Here is a 24,411-nt window from a genome sequence, read left to right as displayed (position 1 = left end):
GCTTTTAAGACTTGTGGGCTTCAACTCCCATTCAATTCTGGGAGTTGAAGTCCACAAGTCTTAAAGCTGCCAAGTTTGGGGACCCCTGTTTTAGATGCTTCTCAACCTTGGCGGCTTGAAAGGTTTGAGGACTTCAACTCCCAGAATTCTCAGAACCCTGGGAGTTGGAAGTCCACACAACCAGGCTGAGAATCCTAGCTTAAAACTTCGACCATCTGTAAGTACCACTTTAAATGCACTTTAGGAAGGAGTCTCAGGCAGCAATTTGCCTCATTCTCTCTCCTCCCCTCCCACCCACCCCCACACTTTTCGATGCTCTGGAAGAAACCCCGCCTTTAAAAGTAGACTGTAGCCTTCCCCAAATTGGCATCATCCAGAGACTGGCTGGGGAATTCTGGGAATTGCAGCCTTAAGTACCTCTGGAGGCCCCCAAGTGGAAAAAGGCCCTTGTTAGGCGGAGGGGAATGCTGTAGGTTTGTTAAAGACTGGGATGGGTGGAGCCATGGATACCATAGATAATGCTGGAACCATGGGAGGGGGTGGAGGTCCTCTCTTTCTTTTTTCGGATTATGGGGAGGAAATGGGCAGGTACTAGGAAGGGGCTGGGCTGGGGAGGCCATTGTGATCTGAGGGGGCATGACCAGAGGAGAGCCTGCATGCCTATGAGAATGCCCTCCCTTGCTGTGCAGACTGAAGAAACCTTGCTTATGTGAGCAGAGAAATCTGGGAAAGGAGGCTGAAGGTGGGGAGGTGGCACAAGGAGTGGGGTGGGGGGGAGAGGACCTCTTGCTTGTTCTGCTCTTGGGGTGGGGAGAGAATTGGGGCTCAGATTCCTGACTTCTTCCGCTCAGTTCTGAGGGTGGCTTGGGAGAAATGCTATATAGAAGGTGCAGCCTCATTTTGGGGAATTTCTTTGGAGCTGCTGAATCTTTTTTTTTTTTCAGCTTCCACAAAGGGAGCAGAGGCAGGAAGCTTTGGCCTTCCGCCTCCCCCCCCCCTTCCTTTGAATTTCCAATTCATTTGTACTTCTGAACCAATTAATTAACAATGGGAGAAGCACACACACAAAAAAACCCTCTTAATGGTACCTTCAAGGGGGGGGAGGGGTTGGGATCAGAGCCTTCATTTCGCTTCATCTGCATATGAGAAAGTAGACAATGAACTGCTAGAAAGGAAGAACATTGCTCCTTGGGTTTCCTGTAGCAAAGGAGAATTACAATCCATTGCAGGTTTTATTTTTTTACCTCTTGAGTAAAATCCATAGTGCCTGACTAAAGTTGGATCTACATAGGAGCTGAGAGCCTTGAGCCAAGGTCCTCAGTGTGATAGGAACAATGACCTAGGTAGTAATCTGGGCTTCTGAAATCCCATCTACTTTTTCTCCCTCTTATCTCTCTGCTCCTGGCTGTAGAATGCTTAAATCTCTTTTGTATTGGAAATGAGAAAGTAAAGAGGAGGAACCTTTATCAGCCTTTTAGATAGGAAGACTGGGGAGGGGGGGGAGGAGTTGCCTTAAACAGCATTTCCCTCAGGGATGGGTAGTGATTGTAAACCTAGATTGCTGACAGGAGGGAGGGGGATATTAAAGCATTGCCACCATAGATGGAAGATGAGCTGTAGCTAAGGTAAGTGAGCTCATGAAGACTTGGTCATGGGAAGGGGAGACCCTTAGATGGGTCAGCGGCTAAGCAAAGAGCCACAGCCGAAGGTTGAGGCTTCTTCCACAAGGCAGGTCAGAGTTACCATCTCTCACCAGTACTAAATCTGGGCTGCTAAAACCCAAATGCCCTTCTGGTCGCAGCAAAGAGATACATAAATATTCTTTTGGCAACTCGAGATCCTTTCTTGGCCCTTGTCAGTCCTCCAGCGCTGAGCAGTAGGTTGAGCTGAAAGTGGATGCTGCTGGTAGAACCACCTAACTTGAGCAGGAGAAGCTTTTGAATTTTGGGTCTGGTCAAGATGTTCAGAGCGTGTTGGGACTGCAGTCAACTGCACTAAGTAACATGCCTAATAAGTTCAAGGGTTTGCATTCATTTTTTCTCTCCCACCTCCCCACCCCTCATGATGCATTTATAACAAGTCTTGGGGAGAGTGCAACGGGGGCTGGAGGAAAGGGGAGGAAATGGTCCTTCTGCCCAACATCCATTTGCCGTTAGAGTTGGGCTGCCGGGCTCCGCTCACCCATGCCTTTGTCTTCAGGCCGTACAGTAGTGAAGCCCATCGTCCCCTGGGATTCAGAGGATTCTCAAGAGGAGTTTCCAGCCCCCTGGGAAGTCATGCTGGGGGCCACAGAGACTGCTGAGCAAGACTCTCTGTTGCAGCGTAAGTCAGCCCGGCGCTGCGTCAAGCAGAGGCCCTCATATGACATCTTTGAATCCTCTGACTCAGACACAGAGCCGGCCTCTGGCTCAGCCACTCATCGCCGGAAATCTTCCCGAGACTCAGGTGAGCTGTGAGCTTTCGGGTTGCTTGGTCCATGATTTCCACACACAGAGATTGTGCCCCCTGCCATGCCTATCCGTACCTTCCATCTACGCCAGTTGCACAAAGCAATAAGCTCCCACATATACTGTATCTGAAACTGTGGCTGTGGTTATTGGTGTGCCCATCATGGTCACAATTTTCTTTTTAAGAGGAAGCTCTTGATGGGATGACCCAAAAAAAATACACACGGGACCTGAGAGGTGGTCTCATTTTGGTCTGATGTGATGTTACAGCAAGCCAGAAATTTTTGATGCTCAGTGATAAGATAATCCAGTAGATTCTGATATATTGTTGATTTATAGCTTCTCTGAGGTAAAAATTAGCAGATTTACCATGCTTTGTGCTTTCAAGGTGAAGAATAAAGTAGCTTCTCTATCCTGTTTGAGTCTGATGCAAAGAAAATACGCTTTTAAGATGCTCGTATGTTTCCAGATTTGCTTCCCGTGGACTCCGAGGAGCAAAGTCGGCCCCGTAAAAGTTCTTTGCAGCCTGTGGTGCAGCTGAAAGCCAGGAAGAAACCAGAGAAGGTGAGCCATCAAGAAAAGGTGAGAGAGGCAAAGATGCACATCTGGGCAAGGTTTTATTGTTGTTTGTATCGTAACTCAGGAGGATGCACAGTGCCCATCAGGGACTTCAAGGAATCCACTGTGCATTGTGTTCTTTAAGTAGGATATGAGCCAAATGGCAAGTTCACCAAGATTCATTTCCCTTGTAGCAAAATATGCCGATTTTTCCTTCATCCTTCCTTACCCTCCCCCATATTTATTTCTTCTCTCGTCATATTCTAATACCAGCATTGTGCATCCCACAGGCAACCGCAGTAAACGTCTCAGAATATTCTGTTAATCTGCCGTTATCTTTCCTTCTTTTCTCTGTCCTTCGTAGGACATCCCTCCTTCTGCCTCACTCCCCTCCATCTCCAATGGCTGGAATGGGAAACAGAAATCCACGGATGGAGTCCACCGTCTCAGGGTTGATTTCAAGGTGAGGCAGGAACATCTGTCTCACAGACACCCAGTTGAAAGAATGCCATATGCAGCGAAGTCATGTTGGCAATTGCTAGACTCCAAAGCGTATTCCCTGGTGGAACAAAATCTCAGTTGGCACTTGTTCCTAAATCTGTTATTTACAGCTTCATGCCTATTAAACCCAAGTGGCTCTATAGATGTTATTGAACCAGACCCAAACAATTTTGGTCTAGGCTCCTGCAGCATGCTATGCACAGGGCTACCCTAAGAGATGGTTCTGCAGTTTCAGCAGGTACAAGGTTTGGATGCTGATCTATGTACCAGTGCACAGTTTTGTAAGCTTGTTTGTCCAACATTAAAGGATATGTGATGGTTCTTGTTTTTATGATTCGGTATAAGATGTTCATTTTAGTTTTAATTTTTTGAATAGATTCTGATCTCTAAATCTAAGTTCCTAATTAGTCTTGTTAAGTGCACAGGAGGATTTTTCTTGCGTCGTTCCCAAACTGCAGTACAATTCATGCTGATTGGTCCCCTCCCTCTCGCCCCCTCTCTTTCTCCTTCCCTCCCTCCCTCCTTCCAAGTTGTGAATGCTCCAACACTGGAAGTTTTTAAGAAGATGATGGATAACCATTTGTCTGAAGTGGTGTGGGGTTTCCTGCCTAAGCAGAGGGTTGGACTAGAAGACCTCCAAGGACCCTTCCAACTCTGTTATTCTATTCTATTCCTTCCCTCCTTCCTTCTCTCCCTCCCTCCCACACTTCCTTCTTTCCTAATTTCTTTCTTAATTTCTTTCTTTCTCTCTCCTCTTCTTCCATCTGTCTGTCTGTCTGTCTCTCTCTGTCATTGTCATCAGAAGAAGGTATACCTAGCCTAGTACAAAGTTACCTTTGTAAATTTTGTAAGATTTGTAAATTCCCTTTCAGTTCACTGATTTAGTGCGTGTGGCTCTGTAGCTTTTAGAGCAAACTGTTTCCCTCACTTGTGTGCCCTATAGGAAGACTGTGACTTGGAGAACGTCTGGCTGATGGGCGGTCTCAGCATCCTCACTTCAGTACCAGTCACCACGCAGGTGGTATGCCTGCTCTGCGCAAGCAAAGGTTTCCATCAGGTGGGTCCGAGGAGCTGAGAAGTACCGAAAGGTGGGGGCGTGAGTTCCCCTAGGCAGGAATTTGAGGAAGGGGTTTACTTCCCATTTGGAATCGTTAAGGTGGAAGTTGCATAGTGGGGTCTTTTTACCCTCAGAATTGGGTGGGATTTGGGGATTCAAAAAGGACTCCTGTGGCCTGTTTTCATGGAGGTAGGATGGCTAACAAGACTACTGCCTGTTCTTCAGCTTGTGTACTGCCAGGTATGTTGTGATCCTTTCCATGTCTTCTGCCTGGAGGAGGATGAACAGCCACTGCCCGAGCAGGAGGACAGCTGGTGTTGTCGCCGTTGCAAGTTCTGTTATGTCTGTGACCGCAAAAACAAAGCATCCAAGGTAAGGAAGTGTGTGTGTGTGTGTGTGTGTGTAATGGCCTGTATGCCCCTTCTGCTAACAGCAAAATAGCTGTCCATCATTGCATCACCCAACAGCTCTTTTCTAAGTGGGGCATGAGGAGTCAGCATTCTGGAAACGGCAGTGCTCTTCGCTTTTTTCAAGCTCATGGAAGGAGGATTTGAAGGGTCAGGAAAGTGACATTTAATCAATTGCTCCTTGGTCTTTATCTCCAGTTTCAGGATTAATGAGGAGAGAGTTTGCAGGGCATCATTCCCCTTCTTTAAGCCCAGACTCGGGCAACGTAACCAAAAACGGGCATATGTAGCAATAGCAGAAGTGGCAATAAACTGAGGTTTCAAGAACACCATAATCCCATCCTCCTTTGGCTTCCTCTTTTGCGCCCAAAACCCTTCCTTCCTTCCTTTCTTCCTTTTTCACGAATGTGCGCTCTCTCTCTCTTTTCTTTTTCTAGAGCCATCGTCCTATTATTTTCTTAACTCTTGATTTCTTTAACATGAGTAGTCCATCTCCCAAATGGCTTCACTGGTTCCCTTTTAGCTGATTTGAATCTTGATTTGTCTCCCTGGTGCTCTCCTCCGCCCCCTTCTCTCTCACCCAGAAAAAAAGTAACTTCTTTAGTATTTATATTCCATTTCTCTGGCTTGGTTCTGACCTAGGCTCCCTTAAGAAGCAGGAAGCAGGAATTGGTCCCAGCAAAACCTCTTTTATTTACACAACTGTGAATTACTTTCATTCACAGTCAGCAACGCTTGTCCAAACTGTTTTTCAAAGGAATATTTATCAACATACCTTATCTCGTTTGGCAAGCTGCCACGTAACTTGTTTCCAAATGCAGAGTAAGGCAAAACTTGGCACAGAGTGTCTTAGAGTCACGAACAGAACTTTTCACTCTTGAAACTACCGAACAAATGAATTGCTTCCTGCAAAAGCCTCCTCCCTGTTCGCTCCTCTTTTGTTTCCTATGGGAGGGGCCAATCATCTCCAAAGTGTGGCTTTACTCCCAAGTTGACCTTGCTCTTGTCTTCTGGCAGCTCTGCGCATGCGCACCCTGTGAACGGGCTCCAGCTGTTCCTCTGCCTCACTGCTGTCTATCTCCCTCTCTGCTTCCAATGCAGAGCCCTCATCCGAGCTTTCCCCAGCCTCCAGGACTGGCCCAAGTTCCTCCCCAACCTCCTCACTGTCTGACTCTGCTGCCAGCTCAGCTGGCTGCCGGCGGGCTACAATGGACTTTTGTGTGCTTAGGACAGCGAACAGTTGACCAAATGCTGTATTTCAGATCGCTCCCTCACTGTGTCTCAAGACTTTATGGTTTTTTTGTTGCCCTATCCCAGTGTTTCTCAACCTTTGGCTTCTTTAAGATGATGGCTGGAGGATTCTGGGAGTTGAAGTCTACCTACTTTAAAATGGCCAACGTTGGAAAAACGTTGTCTGTGCCTTTGATTCCTACCATCTCGGGTCCTTTCAGCGTCCGCCAAATTGTAACTTCAGTCAGGCTGGCAATGATCCCATCTCATCTCCCTGCACATGTTTGCGGCATGTTCTCGGCTGCCACCGTTGTCATCCAATAACCCATTCAGAGTTTGTAGCAACATAGAAGCCCAGTAAATAAACAAAGCACATTGGAGGTTGATTTGCAGTGCCAGAAGCACAATAACTGATGTTACAGTTAGTCCTCGACTTACAACCTTTCATTTAGTGACCTTTCAAAGTTAACAGCGGCATTGAAAAAAAAAAGATTTATGACCATTTTCCCACACTTAACGGCCGAGGCAGCATCCCCATGGTCACATGATCAAAATCCAGACACTTGGCAATCAACATGTATGTATGATGGTTGCAGTGTCCTGTTGTCATGTGATCCCCTTTTGCAACCTTCTGACAAGCAGTCGATGGGGAAGCCACATTCACTTAAGAACTTGGTAGTACAGTGGTTTAAAGCACCCTGTTATTAAGACCAGCTGCCTGCAATTACTGCAGGTTCGAATCTCCCCAGGCTCAAGGTTGACTCAGCCTTCCATCCTTTCTAAGGTAGGTGAAATGAGGACCCAGTTGTGGGGGCAATAAGCTGACTTTGTATAAAATATACAAAAGAATGAAGGCTATTGCTTAACGCATTGTAAGCCGCCCTGAGTCTCCGGAGAAGGGCGGCATATAAATCAAATTTAAAAAAAAAAAAAACCTGTGTTATTTACTTAACAACCGTGGCAAGAAAGGCCGTGAAATGAGGCAAAACTCACTTAAAAAATGTGTCGCTTAGCGACAGAAATTTGGGGATCCATTGTGGCCGTAAGTCAAGGACTACCAGTAAACAGCCAAAGGATTCTCAACTGGAGAGAGGTATTTCTGCAAGTTTCTTTTTTAATCAAAACATACAGGAAAGACAATCAGAAGTAAGGGAAGGGTGTTAAACGAGCAAAAAACCAGCAGTATTACAGCTGTGCATGAAGTAGGGGAATGAAGGTGCCAATTTGAACAAAAGGCAGGTGGATTCAATAATCACAGCATGGCAGGCCGGATAGGCATTTGAGTAGAAGATGGAGAAACATCCTTATAAATATGAGCCAGCAGTGTGCTGCGGCTGCCAAAAAAGCCAACACAGCTCTAGGTTGCATAAACAGAGGGATGGAATCAAGATCATGTGAAGTGTTAATACCACTTTATAATGCCTTGGTAAGGCCACACTTGGAATACGGTGTTCAGTTTTGGTCGCCACGATGTAAAAAAGATGTGGAGACTCTAGAAAGAGTGCAGAGAAGAGCAACAAAGATGATTAGGGGACTGGAGGCTAAAACATATAAAGAACGGTTGATGGAACTGGATATGTCTAGTTTGATGAAAAGAAGGACTAGGGGAGACATGATAGCAGTCTTCCAATATCTCAGGGGCTGCCACAAAGAAGAGGGAGTCAAGCTATTCTCCAAAGCACCTGAGGGCACGACAAGAAGCAATGGATGAAAATTAATCAAGGAGAGAAACAACTTAGAACTAAGGAAAAATTTCCTGACAGAACAATTAATTAGTGGAACAACTTGCCTCCAGAAGTTGTAAATGCTCCAACACTGGAAGTTTTTAAGAAGAGATTGGATAACCATTTGTCTGAAGTGGTGTAGGGTTTCCTGCCTAAGCAGGGGGTTGGACTAGAAGATCTCCGAGGTCCCTTCCAACTCTGTTATTCTATTCTGTAAACTAAGATTTAACATTTTTTTAAAGAAGAATTCTAAGGATCTGGTTTTCTTAACATAGTTTGTATGTTTAGCTCCCTGCTTTTGTTTTCCTCTGTGCATTTTTGCATTTCTGATCAAGAGTTCTCCTTTAGGAGATGTGAAGGGTTCCAAATACAGGGGTAGCAGCTCGACTTTTCACGCCCCCTTACTCCCTTTCTCTCTTTCTTCTATAACCCGTGACAGCAACTGCTGGAGTGTGAGCGCTGCAGGAACTGTTATCACTTGGCCTGTCTTGGCCCCAACTATCCCACCAAACCATTCCGTAAGAGGAAGGGCTGGGTAAGTAGAAAACGTAGGGCGGTGTTTCTCAACCTCTGCCACTTTTAAGGTTTGTGGACTTTCAACTCCCAGAATTCCCCAGCCCGCTATGCTGGCTGACTTTCAGTTCTGGGAGTTGAACTCCACGTACCTTAAAATTAAGTTGCCAAGGTTGAGAAACACTAGAGTAGAGGATGAGAGTGAGTCAACTCTACAACCTTTATACTGCATGCTTAACTGTCCCTATATTGCAACTGTGGAATCCTTTGCTTTCTACTTCTTTTCAGATCTGTTCTGCCTGCATCCGCTGCAAAAGCTGTGGGACAGCGCCGGGGAAGAACTGGGACACGGAATGGTCCAGCGATTACAGTCTCTGCTCTGCCTGCTCTGTGCTGTACAATAAAGGTGAGCTCAGTAAAATCCTCTGAAAAGTTTCCCAAGTTTCCATTATAGCCACAGCACTTAGACTTATATACCGCTTCACAGTACTTTGTACAGCCCTCTCTAAAAGAAGTTTACAGAGTCAGCCTATTGCCCCCAACAATCATGTTATCGATCTCAGAAGGATGGAAGGCTGAGTCTACCTTGAGCCGGTCAGGATCGAACTCTTGGCAGTGGGCAGAGTTAGCTTGCAATACCGCACTTTAACCACTGCGCTACTATGGCTCATAATCGTTATCAATTGAATGCTTAGCAAATGGTTCAATACAAGGATATATGTTTAATCAATGTATGGACCATTAGTCTCTGGTGCCAGCCCATCCTTTTAACCATTACCCCATACTCACTTTCCAAGGTAGTTCTTGCCTATGCATTACCTGTATTTTTACAGAGGTATAGATTACTCCTACCAGTTTTCCCCCATAGGAACAGCCTTGTAAGGTAAGTTGGGCTGAGAGTGAAAGGCTGCGCCGTAGACTTGAACCTGAATGATGTAACTTCAGAGAGATTAAAATATATCTGTGTTTACAACTGCTGTGAAGAATATTGGAAGCCACTTTTTATATCTTTTTTTTTTGTTTTTCTTCACCTTTTTTTCTAGCAGTTTTTGCTTTTTTTTTCTTTCCTTGATTTATTTCTTTTTCTTTTTTTTCCTTACTTTATATTACTTTGTATTGGTTTTTAATCCGCTGGTTTAAACATTTCAATGACCAATATATGTATAAAAAAAAGAACAGACTTCGAGCTCGGTCTCCTCAGTTCTAGCCCACATTTTCTCCATTCCACCAGACTAGCTATTTAAAAAATGGTTTAATTTTTCAACCTTTTAGGCATCTTAGTTTTGTTCTCTTCCTACACTGAGGCACAGTTATAATTCTGCTTTATGGCCAACAGCTTCTGTTCTGTTTTTATAGGTGTTTCAGTTTTTTGTTAACTGAATATTATTTGGATACTGAAGTACAGGGCATCAGTGGAGCAAACGCTGAAATCTTAACATTTGTTTGAAAAGCTGGAGGGGTTTCATCGTATCTCTTCATGTGGTCTCTCTTCCTCCTGCAGGGAACTACTGCCCAATCTGCTTGCACTGTTACGAAGACAATGACTACGAGAGCAAGATGATGCAGTGTGCCAAGTGTGACCACTGGGTTCATGCCAAGTGCGAGGGACTTTCAGGTTTGTTTTTCTGGAGCAACATGGTTTAGTTCACGAGGCTAACTAGGGACAAGCATTTTTGTTGTCCATCCACATTTTGAAGGGAACTAGAGCTAGGCCTAAGAAGATGGATCTCATTGTTGTTACATCAAAATCTCTTCAAGACTGGCTTCACGCATTACACTATTACAGGGGTGTCAAACTCAAGGCCTGTGGGCCGGATCCAACCTGCGATGTGGTTGGATCCGGCCAGGGGTGAAATGTAAAATTTGTTATTACCAGTTCTGTGGGCGTGACTCGGTAGTGGTGGGGGTAATGTGACTGGGTGGGCGTGGCCAACTTTAAAAAAAAAAAAACTTTTCAAAGCATTTTTTCTAATGCTTTGAAAAGCCTCTGCCGATCAGGCAACTCAGCTGGGATCGTCAGAGACTTTTCAAAGCATTTTTTTTACCACCTCTTCGGCCAAGAGGTTGCAGAAAAAAATGCTTTGAAAAGCCTCTGACGATCCCAGCTGAGCTGCACAATCATCAGAGGCTTTTTTTTTTTACTTTTAAAAGGATTTTTTCGTCGGAAGAGTTGTAGCGAAAATGCTTTTAAAAGTAAAAAAAAAAAAAGCCTCTGATGATCATGTGGCTCAGCTAGGCATGGTGGGAGGGGAGGGGGCAGGGATTTTTGCTACCAGTTCCCCGAACCACCTGCCGCCATCGCTACCGGATCAGGCAATCCGGTCCAAACCAGGAGCATTTCACCTCTGGATCCGGCCCACGGGGCCATCCTGGTCTACCCATTGCGAAGAGGAAAGATCGGGCCAGCATGGCTTCAGCCCGGTCTATCCAATGCGAAGAGGAAACATGCCAGCAGTTTGGGGAATGGCCTCAAGCTGGCCACGCCCACCTAGTCGCTGTGCCACCCCCCCTCCCCTTTGAGGTCAACCACAGCCCTGATGCGGCCCTCAATGAAATTGAGTTTGACGGGACTTCCGGTTGGCGATTTGCTGTGACAGGGTGTGAGTGAGTGCTTGCTGCTCCTCAACACCCTTTAGCATCGCGTTTTGGGGATCCCCTTGGGGGACGCGGGACCCGGAGAGCCCTGCGGGCAAAAGAGGAAGCCGGACGAGCGGGAGGTGGGTGCGATCACCTCTCGCCGGACCAGGCGGCTCTGCCTAGCCAACGCGGTGAGCGGCCATTCATGGCGGGCACGAAGCAGCAATAACCAACTAAGACGGGAAGCCTAGAAGAAGATCGGAGGTGCGGTGACGGACTCAAGCCTATTCCCTATACCTGAGATCGTGCGGTAAGGAGGAGCTGGGAGAGGAGCGCTCGGAGCGGCGAGAGGCAGTGACAGAAAGGACAGAGCAGCCTGTACTCCCGGCGATTCGATCTGATAAGCCGAAGAGCAGACGAGAAAACGGAGGGAGTGGATCGTACCTGTAAAGAGTTTTTGGAAGGTGTGGTGTGGCGAGGGAGTAAAGGAGAAAAGAAAGACCATTGCTGGGACCGGCGTTTTATATTGGGATCGAGGGGAAGAGAGCAGGAGCAATACAGTGACTGGCTGTTTGAGGCTCCTATCAAACAGGAAGTACGTCCATTAATCCGGAAGAGTGGATGAGAAGTGGTTGAACAAGAAGACGTTCTGGCAGAGACTAATATCATAGAGTTTGGCTGGATCCCAGCAAAGCGGGAAATTGAAGAAACGGAAGACCTCCTATTTAAACCCCATAACTCCGTAAAATAACATACTTATACCCACATTTTCATATATGTCAACATTTTCTTTATCCTTCTCTTGAATATCTGGATAGTAATAATTGAACTCTGTTTCTCTTTTCAAATTGATAAATATTAATAATTAGATTTGTTAAGCTATCTTATAGATATATACAAAAGGAAAAATTACATATATATATATATATATTTAATATATAAAAAAAAAAAGGGGGGTTGATTATATATGAGAATTCAGATCTCTATCAGTATTACTAGATAAAAAAGAAAAAAAAAAATAGGGTCTGATCATATACAAGAATCGGGAATTGTATCCTACTAATTAATTACTATATAGTGTTTATATTCATAGTACAGTAATATATAGTATTTCATATTTATTTATATTTATAGTAATCTATTTATTCCTATTTATATTTATCATATTTATCTATATTCAATTTTTATTAAGATTTGAACTCAGACTTCATTAACTTATTATCTTATTATGGTCAACTTATATAACTCAGAATGTCTATTTGTACTTACCTACACCAATACTCTTTATTAGGATTAGAACTTAGAACTTAGAATTTATTAACTTAAAATAATTATTTGTACAATCTAATTATATTACTTATTTAATATTAAGAGTGAATTTAGATTCTTATAAGTGATTAATTGATTAGGATTGATATTTTGTTTAATCTATTTAGAGGAGAACTATATAATTTTAATTACATAATTATATAATTATATAACTAGTGACTGTTAATCGCTGGAAAGTGTATAGCAGTCTACCACAGTAATTTAGAAATCTAGAACTTACTATTAAGTGGAAATTATTGAGACTGTAGGGAGGACTAACAAAGGAGTGAAATAAAGATATAAGAAAGCTCCTCAGAGAAAAAGTGGCTAGTGCCACTGGATGAGAATCTGGAGAAAGATAGAGGAGATATTAAAAGACCAAAAATCGGTCCTGAAAGATATGGCAAGTCTGACCTCCACAATTGCGAAAACCGGTAAAAAAGCGACATCTATACCTACCCTAGCGATGTCTTCCCCAGCTACCCAAAAATCAGTGGAAGGTCTTCAGAAACTAGACAAACCCCCTGCAACTCCTACATTGCAAACGGTGCAAGCATCCCTCCAGTCAATTCAAGAAACAATGCTTGCGATGCAAGAAAAACTCTTGAATAGCCACTCTGAACTAAAATCAGACATCCATGCTCTTGATTTTAAAATGAACGAAATCCAAAATGCTATTGCTAGTAACGAAAACAGAATTTTAAAAGCAGAACAAAGAATTGAAAAAAACGAGAAAAAACTGGACACAGTGGACCAAACCTTGTCGGCACAAAACAAAGAAACAGAAGACGCGCTGATCCAACTTGAGATGGATAAGGCCTCGTTTTACTTGCGTTTCCAGAACATCTTGGAGGAAAAAGAGGAGGACTTAGGTGATAAGATGGCGGAATTGATTGCAGAAACTCTGCAGCAAGATAAGCAGGAAATAATTCGTGAGATTGACGAGGTGTACAGAGTTCAGACGAATTACGTAAGAAGGAACAGACTCCCCAGGGAGGTCCATGTGCGTTTTGCTAGGAAAAAAGTTAGGGACATCCTGTATAACATAGCCCGGGAGGAAAAAATTACCTATGGAGGAAAAGAAATTAATATTCTGAAACAAATTCCGAGAAGAGTGAGGGAAAGGAGGAAAAATTATAGGTTCCTGACAAACCATCTAAACAGGAGGAATATAATTTTTAGGTGGCTTTTGCCAGAAGGATTGCAAATTTCCTGGCAAGGGAGGAAAATAAGAATTGACTGTCTAAGTGATGCTCAGGACTTTTTAGAACAACTAAGGGGAGGAGAGGAGGAGCAAACTAGTAAGGAGGATAACGAGATAGTAAATACGGAAGAAGAGATATCCCAAGAGCAAATTACTAGAGAAGATATAGAAGAGGAGAAGAAAAAGGAGGATACTGAGGAAAGAGGAAAAAAATCAAGACCAGTGAGAGCCGTAACTTTAAAAGGCAAGTAAGAACAAGAGACTAGAAACTAATTTTAGAAATGAACGATACTAAGATCATATCGGTAAACGTGAATGGTTTAAATGATTACAAAAAAAGAAGGATAATATTGTCAAAATTGGCGAAACAAAACCCCGATATTATCTGCATCCAAGAAGTTCATATAAAAAAAGATGAGGCTGATTATCTAAATTATTGTAAATTTGGTAAAGTATTCTCCTCATTAGCTGAGAAAAGGAAAAGGGGGGTCGCCATCTACGTTAAGAAAGGAATAATGGCAGAATGCAAATATAAAGATGGAAAAGGGAGAATACCTATAGTTGAAATAACGAGAGGCAATGCTAGGCTGTTATTGGTAGGGGTTTATGCACCGAATAAAAAACAAGGGAAATTCTACAGGAAATTGCAGGAACAGTTGGCAAATTGGGCACATCTTGAAATTTGTATGCTAGGGGACTTCAATGGAATTGTGGATCCAAAGCTTGATTATAAGAGCGATATAACAAAAAAGAATAAAAGATCTCCCCTACCAAAGACCTTCTTTGACTTAGTAGATGAGATAAATTTAATTGACATGTGGCGTACCTTACATCCCCAGGACAGACAATTCACATTTTATTCCATCCCACAGAACTCCTGGTCCCGAATCGATATGGTTTGGGCTACCAGAAAATTGGCGTTAGAAATAAAGAAAGTTAATATGGGCTCTAATACTTGGGCAGATCATAAGCTCCTAGAAATCAGTTGGTCCCACGATATGAAGAAAATACAACAGAGATGGAGTTTAAGGACCAATCTCTTAAATGAAAAAGAGTTTACACTAAAATTGAATGAAGAAATCAAACGCTTCTTCTTAGAAAATGGGAATCGAGAGACAGCCAAAGAAATTGTGTGGGACACTATGAAGGCGTATGTCAGGGGAATAGCTATTTCATATACTGCCTTTAAAAATAAGGAAAAAAGAAAGAGTAGAGAAGAACTTACTCAAAAATTAATACAAACTGAGGCCGAATTACAGCAACGACCGGGAGACGAGGAGACGAAACAACAGTGGTTGATGTTGAGACACCGATTGAATTTATTGGACCAGGAGGAGATGGCTCAAAAAATAAGAAGATCTAAGCATTATTGTTTCGAGAATGCTAACAAGTCGGGGAGATGGTTGGCGTATAAATTAAAAAAAGAGAAGGAAAAAAACCAAATATTAGCTTTAGAAGACCCGCAGGGCATCTTGTTGACAAAGGAAGAAGATAAATTAGAAAGTATAAGAAAATTTTATGAGTGTCTTTACAAAAACGAAGGAATTGAGTTAAATAAGGTAGAACAGTATTTGTTGGAAGCCAACCTCCCTCAAATTTCGGAAGAAGAAAAGGAAATGTTAAATGAAAAGATCACCATAGAGGAGTTAAGATCTGCCTTATCTAAAATAAAGAAGAATAAAACCCCAGGCCCTGATGGTCTCCCTGGGGAACTATATCAAAAATTTGATGATGCCCTGAAATTGGAACTGCTAGAAATTTTAAATGATGTTATTGCTGGTATAACAATCCCAGACTCCTGGAGGGAAGCCTACCTGACGATCATTCTGAAAGAAGGTGCCGACCCGAAACAGATTTCCAACTATAGACCCATCTCATTGCTTAACGCAGATTATAAATTATTTATGACTATAATTGCGGAGAGATTTAAGAAAATTCTAAACCGATGGATACACAAGGATCAAAATGGTTTTCTCCCTGGGAGACAGATTAGAGACAACTTGAGAACAGTCTTAAATACTATTGAATACTATGAACAACACCCTGAAAAGCAGATGGCTTTAATGTTTGTTGATGCCCAAAAGGCATTCGACAATTTAAATTGGACCTTCATGATAAATCAAATAGATCTTATGGGATTCGGGACTAACTTTAGGAGGATGATAGAGAATATCTATCATAATCAAAGGGCAAACATACTAGTGAATGGAGACAGAACTCGGACATTTCAGATCCAAAGAGGAGTCAGGCAGGGATGTCCACTATCCCCCTTACTTTACATTCTAGCACTAGAGGTCCTACTTAGAAAGATTAGAGCAAATGAAGATATCAAAGGCTTAAAGATTAGGAAGGAATCATTTAAAACCCAGGCTTTTGCGGACGACGTCGCCTTTATAATTGAAGACCCATTAGACACCGGCTCAAAATTAATGCAGGAAGTTCAGAACTATGGAGAAGTCGCGGGCCTTAAACTTAATAAGAACAAAACTAAAATAATCGTGAAAAATATGACAAACCTACAAACGAAAGAATTAGAAGATCTACTAGGCCTCCAGGTAGTTAAGAAAACAAAATATCTGGGAATATGGATTACCGCAAGACTATCTTCATTAAAAGATGATAATTATATTCCCTTATTGCAGAAAACCAATCAAGACCTCGATAGGTGGAGGAGACTTAAATTGTCCCTGACCGGGAAAATTGCGGCGATCAAAATGAATATTCTACCGAAATTTCTATTTTTATTTCAAAACATACCAGTATCATTGGATAAAAAATTCTTCCTGGATTTGAATAAATATATCAGGAATTTCTTGTGGGAGGGTAAGAAATCAAGGATATCTCTTAAGACACTTCAAGGGAAAAGAAATTTGGGAGGGTTTGGGCTCCCTGATTGGGAATTATACCAAAAGGCGGCAAAAATAATTTGGATAAAGGAGTGGATTAAATTAAAAGAAGGGAGAACTCTGACACTAGAAGGACATGACCTCCACGAAGGATGGCATGCTTACCTCTGGGATATAAAGGATAGGAGGAAAACGTATTTTCATAAACATAAAATAAGAGAGACATTGATTTGTACGTGGCGGGAAATTAGGCAGAAGATATATACCAAGGTTCCTAGCTGGTTGTCGATTATGGAAGCTCTAGTGGTCCCAAATAGGAGAGGAAACTATAAAATGGGCACATATAAGGATATCTTGGACGAAGAAGGGAAGCTCAAACCTCTGGAAGCATTGAGGGACCAGGGGTTCAATCTGGATTGGTGGAACTATCTCCAAATTAAGTCTAGATTTCAAGAAGATAGAGATAGAAGGGGTATTGAAATGAAATATGGATATTTTGATAAAATTATTTGGGGTCCAGATAAGAAAATGCTATCCAAAATTTATAACTTTATATTAGATGAGGATAGAGCGGAGATGATAGCTAAAAAACAGTTAAGCATTTGGGAGAAAAACTTAGGATATGGCCTTAATTTCAATGACTGGGAGACAGCTTGGAATAGGAATCTCAAAATAACAAAATCGTCAACATTCAGGGAAAACCACTACAAAATGTTGCATAGGTGGTATCTAGCCCCGGACAGGCTGGCTAAAATATTCCCAAACTCTTCTGCTTTATGCTGGAAATGTGGAAAAACGGTCGGCACCTTTTATCATCTTTGGTGGACTTGTCCCGAGACCAAAAAGTTTTGGTTAAAGATCCGACTCTGGCTCTCTGAAATAATGGGACAGGAGATAGTCCTGGCCCCGGAATTCTTTCTCTTAGGTATGACGGAAGATGGTCTCAACAATAATAAAACCCATTTGGCAATTCAAATCATTACTGCGGCTAGAATAGCCTTTGCGAAACTTTGGAAATCTAAATCTACCCCCTCTGAGGAAACATTAATAAATAAAATCCTAGAGTGCGCAGAGATGGCTAAACTGACAAACGAGCTAAAAAATGAAGAAAATTCTAAGCACTATGAAGTATGGGGAATTTGGTATAATTGGTTAAAGAATAGGATAAAAGTATGATAATAGGCTATAGTTGCTTAAACACCAGAAATGGACTCAATTGTATAGAAATGTAGAGGATTATATAGTATTGTATAATATAATGTATAGTGATAGTTATGGATGGAATCCATCCAATATTTGACTTATGAAATGTGTAAACACCGTACCCCGGATCAAGATTGAGATTGTATTTTGTCTTTTTAAATATTGGAAAACTCAATAAAGTATATAAAAAAAAAAAAAAAAAAAAAAAAAAAAAAGAAATTGAGTTTGACACCCCTGCACTATTATTTCAACCAGGGTATTCAACAAGTAGGTTAGATCAGGCAGCATAAATGATCATTTTCAAAGTCACCGTTAATTTTAGACATTGCACGAAACTTAGCATAAAATCTGAATCCAGATATTGTAGGTAGTCCTCAACCTACGGCCACAATTGAGCCCAAAATTTCTGTTGTTAAGCGGGACATTTGTTAAGCGAGTCTTTACGACCTTTCTTGCCATACTTGTTAAGTGAATCACTGCAGTGGATAAGTTAGTAACATAGTTGTTAAGTGAAGCTGGCTTCCCCATTGAGTTTGCTTGTCAGAAGGTCGCAAAAAGGAAATTGCATGACTTTGGGACACTGCAAGAGCCATCTGAATTTTGATCACATGGGGATGCTGCAACGATCTTAACTGAAAAACGGTCATAAGTCACGTTTTTTGGTGCCGTTGCAACTTTGAACGGTTACTAAATGAAATGTTGTAAGTCGAGGACTACCCGTATGTGTACGGAAAACCGTCAGTGGTATCAGAAGAGTTGCAGCAGGGGTTATTTTGTTTTCTTTTAGAATTGCGTGTCCTGTGGGGTGTTTTCCCCTTTCTTTGTGTGGGGGTTTCCCCAGCTGGATTTCATATTGCATAAATGCAGCTTAGTAAGGCAAGCCATTGCAAGAAGACAATGGGGAAAAAAATGGGAGTGTCAATCAGCCTAGGAATGAACATGAGAGATGTCCTCCTTTCCTGTCTCTTCCAGACGAGGGCTATGAGATCTTGTCTAACTTGCCGGAGAGCGTGGTATACGCATGCCGACCCTGCTGTGGCAGCGATAAGACCAAGTGGCGAGAGGTCCTTAACTCAGAGCTGCGCAAGGGACTGCGGCAAGTGTTGCAAGGGTTGCTAAGCTCCAAGTGCGTGGCGCCACTGATGCAGTGTGCACAGGTATGGTTTCTGGGGCATCCGTGTGGGAGCACCTCTTCTCTCTTTTCCTCGCTTTCTTTCCCCAACAAAATTTTTTTGGGGCTCAGTGTGGATGACCCAATGCACTGTCTGCCAATTAGTTAGGCAGACGTTCTCCCAGGGATTGGGCTAGGGAAGTTAGAGCCCTTGTGAGTGTACCAGGGGTGGGCTGCTGGGGGTTCGCAGGGGTCCGGGAGAACCTCTACCTAAGATTCTGTGCAGTTCAGAGAACCCCCAAATCCCACTCCTGGCTGGCCCCACCTACCCTGCCCTGCCCCTCCCAGGAATCCCCATGTGGCCCATTTTAGATGCAGATAAGTGCAGGGTGCGCGCGGAGGCTCGGGGAGGGTGAAAAATGGGCCTACTGGAAGTTTGGGAAGCTCCAGAGGGCCTCCGGAGCCTTGGGAGGCCGTTTTTGCCCTCCCAATGGCTCAAGGAAAGCCTCCAGAGCCTGGGGAGGGCAAAATTGCACACACATCCTGCCACCATGGTGTAGGAGACCGACTAGGCCACGCCCACCATGGTCACGCCTACCCAGCAACCGGGCAGAGAACCCCTTGCTAAAATTTTTGAAGCCCACCCCTGGAGTGTACAGTTTGTTTCTCTGGTGGATTGGTTCTGCCATCTGGTTATTGTTATCCTCCCATGCTCTTTGTATATCTGTGGTTTGCTTTTATGTGATGAGCCACCCCAAAGTTGATTTGGAGTTGGGTTAAGGTTAGAATTTGTTTTGCAAATTTCTCTTCCTATGGAAGAAGCTTGTTGTTCTGAGCCAGCCTTTGCAAGTAGTCATAAGACGTTTACTCGCAAGTAAAACAATCCCTTTTTAAAAAAATAACAGGGCAGTAACAGTCTTTTATTCACAAAAATGATGAACAAAAAATCAAATGTAATTAGTTCCCAACAAACCTGGGTTTAGGCAAGAAATCAGAATTGCTTGTTGTATACTAGAAACAAACAGTTGTCTGCGACAACCGGTCACTCCCAAACCCCTCCTATTTATTTTTTAGTCAGGGAGGGGCTGGCTATCATCTGCCTTTCCCTGAGAGCCGGCTTATTGTTTTCCTTTGCTCTCCTCTCTTTTTCTCTCTGCGCATATGCACATCTGAGATGGGTCCCATCTGTTCCTCCCCCTCACTCAGCTCAGGCCCCGAAGACAGCTGCCTCTCCACCTGGGGGAGAAAAGGAAGGCCCCGCCTCAGCCTCTGATGCTGTTTCCTTATCAGAGCTTTCCAAAGGCTCTGAAGCCGGCCCAGGCTCTCCCTCAACCTTCCCCTCATCGGATTCTGCAGCTAGCTCTGCTGGCAGCCGACGGGCCTGCAGAGGACAGTGATGGCGAACCTTTTCGGCACCGAGTGCTGAAAAGGGAGCGCGCACGGGCTTGTCTGAGCCACAACCCGGAAGAGGAGCTGCCCAGGGCGCATGCGTGTGCCCGAAAATGAACTTCCGGTTTCCAGCGTGCGCACCAGCCAGCTACTCTTCTGGGTTTCTGGTGCGAGTGCGCGCACGACAATCAGCTGGCCAGCGCACATGCTCACACAGGAAAATGCAAGACCAGCCTTTCCAGTTTCCGGCACTGCCGCATACAAAAAGGCCAGCTGATCATCGTGTGCGCATACGTGCCAGAAACCCGGAAGAGGAATGGTTGACGTCACACGTGCCAGGCAACATGGTTCCGGGTGCCTAAGGTTCACCATCACAGTCCTGTTCTGTCCCCGTACCATGCACACACCCAACCAGCCAGCCGAGGGTTAAATAAACTCTTCAAACACACAACATCAGTGATAAGGAACTTGGCAGCAACTCCGTGGCTGCCTGCCAAGAGTTTTTACTCCGATAACACAGACAAAAATACAGTTTGAATAGTCCAGTTTGTAATTAATTCCACGGCAAATAGATGTTGTGTCCGAAGGTGCAAGTGCCTCGCCAGAGATTAGCTTTGTCCGTCACAGAATCCGAATGGCCACCACACTCCCTTTTATAGCCTGTGGGGTGTGGTCCAGTGACTCAGCTTAATCTCTGGCACGCCTCCTTTTCTGCTGCTCACGCTTGTCTCTCCGACGCTGGCGTGGGTCCAACCACAATGTTTCTTCATCACTATCCAAAACACCTGGCTCCTGGCCAATCTCTTCTCCTTTGGGAGACACCTGAGGCATTGCCAGAGAGGAGGGTCCTGGAGAGGGAGGCCTGGCCGTCTCCTCTCCTTCATGTTCGGAGCCTTCTTCCTCCGATAAGATAGGCTCGGAGGACGGAGCCACAACAAGTCCTAGGAGAACGTGGCTTATGGGCAGCAGGTAGAAATGGTAAGCCGCATGACAGCAGCAGCACCTTTTCCTCACCTGTTTGCTCTCTGCAGTGCTGTCCGGATGATGGCGTGAAGGTTCACCTCCGGCCCTGTGACCTACGCACCGTCAACAAGCTCTTTGAACAGGGACATTACGCATCCGTGGTGAGTGTGGAGAAGAGCATTGCGTGCTAGAACTGGAGAGCGGCAGCTACTCGTGACCTCCATTGAGCTTTTCCTCTCTCTGCAGCACAGCTTCAATGAGGACATAGTGGGAGTCCTATTGGGACAAACAGAGGAAGAACAGGTCGCCTCTGCAAGGGAACTCTATGTTGAGGTACTCATCTCTCCTCACCTGTTGGGGGCGGAAGATGCTCTCTTGAAGTTGACATAAGGGTTGAAGTGTGCATGTATGCATAGAGCATCCGTTCCATCTTAGCCTCACCTACTTTCTCTCCTACAGTTACGTATAACCTCTGTCAGGCTTAGGCAAACTGTTCCAAGTTAGAACAGCTGCCTGGACTGCATTTCAGGTTTGGAAGTCAGTATATCCGGGTTTTGCAAGTTTTTGTCCTGAGATTGGAGTACAGTTCTTGGTTTTGTTTTGCTTCATGGGAACTGCTGCCTGTCTGCATAGCCTTCTGAACAGCTCTGTCTTTGTCTTTCCAGCTGATGGGAAAGTATTTCAGCTGGTTTGATGCTCTGGACGCAAAGCACTGGACTCGCAACAGCTCCCTTCCCAAGTGAGTGTTCGGAACCAAAAAAATACAGAAGTCTTTTTGCAAAGTCATATTGGGTGATGTGGAATCTTATCAAACTGGGGCTGTTGGAAGCAGAGAGTCCCTTAGTTTAGTGTTTCTCAACCTTGGCCGCTGGACGATGTGTGGACTTCAACTCCCAGAATTCCCCAGCCAGCTCTGCTGAGATGAATTCTGTGCACCACATTAATTGTGGTCCCCAACCTTTCTGACTCTGTAGACTGGCGGAGGGGAAGGGCATGGTTTTGCACACGGGCATGCGGTTTGCGCAAATGGCACCTGCCACCTGCGTGACCCAGTTGCCAATGGGCCATGGCCTGGTAGTGGTGCATGGACCAGACGTTGGGGACCTGTGATCTATAGTATAGAAGTTCCTCCACAGAGTTTAAGAAAACACCAAGGCTTCAGAGGAACTTTTTTTTAAAAAAATACCACCAATAGAGTTGTCTTTGTCTTCAAAAGTCCCAGCTAATACAAAGAAATTGAGCAGAGCTTGGATACAACAAAGAATTAAGTATAGACATGTAATCTTTCCAGTTAAAGTAATGTTTAATCAGCCACCTTCTTGTAACTGTATCCTAATGCAAGATGCCAGTCCCATTTTATGGATCTGGAACTGAGGCCAGCAAATGATTGCTAGTGAAGCCATAGCATTAAAGGATAGTTACTGTGCAAAGGACCTCTTAAGAAGGGAGTGAGGTCCACAGTAAACAGTTCTTCTGTTCCATTTCATTTCAAATGTTTACACTTGTTTCCCCAACTTGTCTTTTCATAAAAAGTGTAAGTAGAGATGGGGATGGGGTGGGGTGGAGAGCAAAGCCCAGATGCAAGAAAAACGTGTTTTATTTTCAGTGCTGAATCTTACATTTTTCAGACTACAGTTAGCAAGTCCCCTTGAGCGAGATTCCTGAAACCTTTTCCCCTCTTGCTCACCTGTAACTCTCCTCAATTACAACAAGCTTGATCCACAGTGAGGGATATGAAGGACAACGGTTGGGTGGCCTAGTGCAGCCCTTACCTGTTTGAAGAAATCTTGTTGGATAGCTTCTGCAGCTTCTGATGGCTTCCTGTTTTCTTCCTCCCTTCTTCTGATAGTGGCATGCTTCCCAATGCAGTCCTGCCTCCTTCCTCTGACCACATCTATGCTCAGTGGAGGCAGCCACAAGAGGTCACCTTAGTTGCCAACAGCCATCTGACTCCTGCTGGCCCTGAAAACATAGGTAAGGCTTGGATGGAAAGGCCTCAAGGCTCAGGCCTTTTCCCTTTGCTTCCAGACACGGTCAGGCCAACAGTTGCTAAAGGGGGCTTTCTTACAGGGGTGAAATCCAGCAGGTTCTGACAGGTTCTGGAGAACCGGAAGCGGAAATTTTGAGTAGTGTGGAGAACCGGCAAATACCACCTCTGGCTGGTCCCAGAGTGGTGTGGGAATGAAGATTTTGCAATATCCTTCCCCCCAGGAGTGGGGAGGGAATGGGGATTTTGCAGTATCTTTCACCTGCCATGCCCACCAAGCCACACCACGCCCACCAAGCCACGCCCACAGAACCGGTAGTAAAAAAAAATTGAATTCCACCACTGCTTTCTTCTCACACCATATCTCCCCAATACATAGACACTTCCTTCTTTTGAGCCAGATTTCTGTTCCAATGCTGTCTACAGCAGCCTCCTGCCATCCAGCCCTCTCCAAATATTTATTGCTTATTTGTTAAATTAATTTGCTGCTTGTCTCTATCCATGGGGCTACTTTAGACGAGTCAAAATAATTAAAAAGAAGAAAACGAAAGGGGTGTAAACAGGAGTAAAAGAATAGAACCATGAAATAAATAATGAAAAAGGACAAAAAGAGTACATCAAGATGATGATAAAAAAGACGGTCCAGTGGAAAGCATTGCACAAGGGGGTGGGGGTGGGGAGGTGGAGTCTGCCATCAGATTTACAGATTTACATATTAAGAGTTGGAAAGGACCTTGTAGGTCATCTAGTCCAACCCCCTGCCCAAGCAGGAGACCCTACGCCACAAATACCCTACAAATGGCAGTCCAGTCTCTTCTTGAAAGCCTCCAGTGATGAAGCTCCCACAACTTCCGAAGGCAACTTCTGTTCTATGGGTTGATTGTTTTCAGTCCATCGATTGTTCTCAATCAATCAATCAATCGAGCAACCAATCACCTCCAGCATGGAACTGTCCCATTTGGTCATCAGGCCAACCAGCAGATAAACGCTGGATTACAAACTCCCAACTTTCCACCCAGCACCACGCAATCGGAAGAGTAGGAGAGCTATCCGTCTGGCCTATTAGAAGGGCAGAAGGCTGGCCTTTCTGATTCTGCTCGAAGATACTCTGGAGTTTCTTCTGTGGAATGAAGATCCTGTCTCCTTTTGAGGATCTCCTGTGCTCTAAGGAAATAATGGAGATCAAGAGCCCATGTTTTTCCTTTCTCTCCATGCAGTTGGGAAAGATGCAGAACACATCTCTCCACAGCAGCCGTTGACGGACCCTGAGGATAAAAGACAGTGTGCTCTCTGTCTTCAGTTTGGAGATGCTCCTTCCAAGGTAAGAGTTTATCCCAAAGTCCTTGGCTCTTGGAATGCCCAACCTCAAGAAATCCTACAAGGAAG

At 44.1% G+C, this 24,411-nt stretch overlaps 1 protein-coding gene across 2 annotated transcripts in view; it reads left to right on the top strand.

The window, feature by feature from the left end:
* KMT2B (lysine methyltransferase 2B) overlaps nucleotides 1-24,411 on the top strand; it is a 79,809-nt gene that overhangs the window by 30,425 nt on the left and 24,973 nt on the right. For both annotated transcript variants that reach the window (XM_070950125.1, XM_070950124.1), the window contains exons 8-21: nucleotides 2,200-2,445; nucleotides 2,917-3,011; nucleotides 3,370-3,468; nucleotides 4,450-4,563; nucleotides 4,789-4,935; nucleotides 8,364-8,459; nucleotides 8,726-8,843; nucleotides 9,939-10,052; nucleotides 18,548-18,732; nucleotides 21,107-21,199; nucleotides 21,285-21,371; nucleotides 21,704-21,777; nucleotides 22,888-23,012; nucleotides 24,243-24,346. In XM_070950125.1, coding sequence (XP_070806226.1) covers nucleotides 2,200-2,445; nucleotides 2,917-3,011; nucleotides 3,370-3,468; nucleotides 4,450-4,563; nucleotides 4,789-4,935; nucleotides 8,364-8,459; nucleotides 8,726-8,843; nucleotides 9,939-10,052; nucleotides 18,548-18,732; nucleotides 21,107-21,199; nucleotides 21,285-21,371; nucleotides 21,704-21,777; nucleotides 22,888-23,012; nucleotides 24,243-24,346 — 1,697 coding nt within the window. The remainder of the gene's footprint in view (nucleotides 1-2,199; nucleotides 2,446-2,916; nucleotides 3,012-3,369; nucleotides 3,469-4,449; nucleotides 4,564-4,788; nucleotides 4,936-8,363; nucleotides 8,460-8,725; nucleotides 8,844-9,938; nucleotides 10,053-18,547; nucleotides 18,733-21,106; nucleotides 21,200-21,284; nucleotides 21,372-21,703; nucleotides 21,778-22,887; nucleotides 23,013-24,242; nucleotides 24,347-24,411) is intronic.

This window comes from Pituophis catenifer, unplaced genomic scaffold, assembly GCF_029215685.1.
Source record: "Pituophis catenifer annectens isolate HBS135680 unplaced genomic scaffold, rPitCat1.0.hap2 SCAF_9, whole genome shotgun sequence".
In the NCBI taxonomy this organism is placed as follows: Eukaryota; Metazoa; Chordata; class Lepidosauria; order Squamata; family Colubridae; genus Pituophis; species Pituophis catenifer.
Note: the sequence above shows the minus strand (reverse complement) of the source record. Positions and strands in the feature narration are given on the sequence as shown.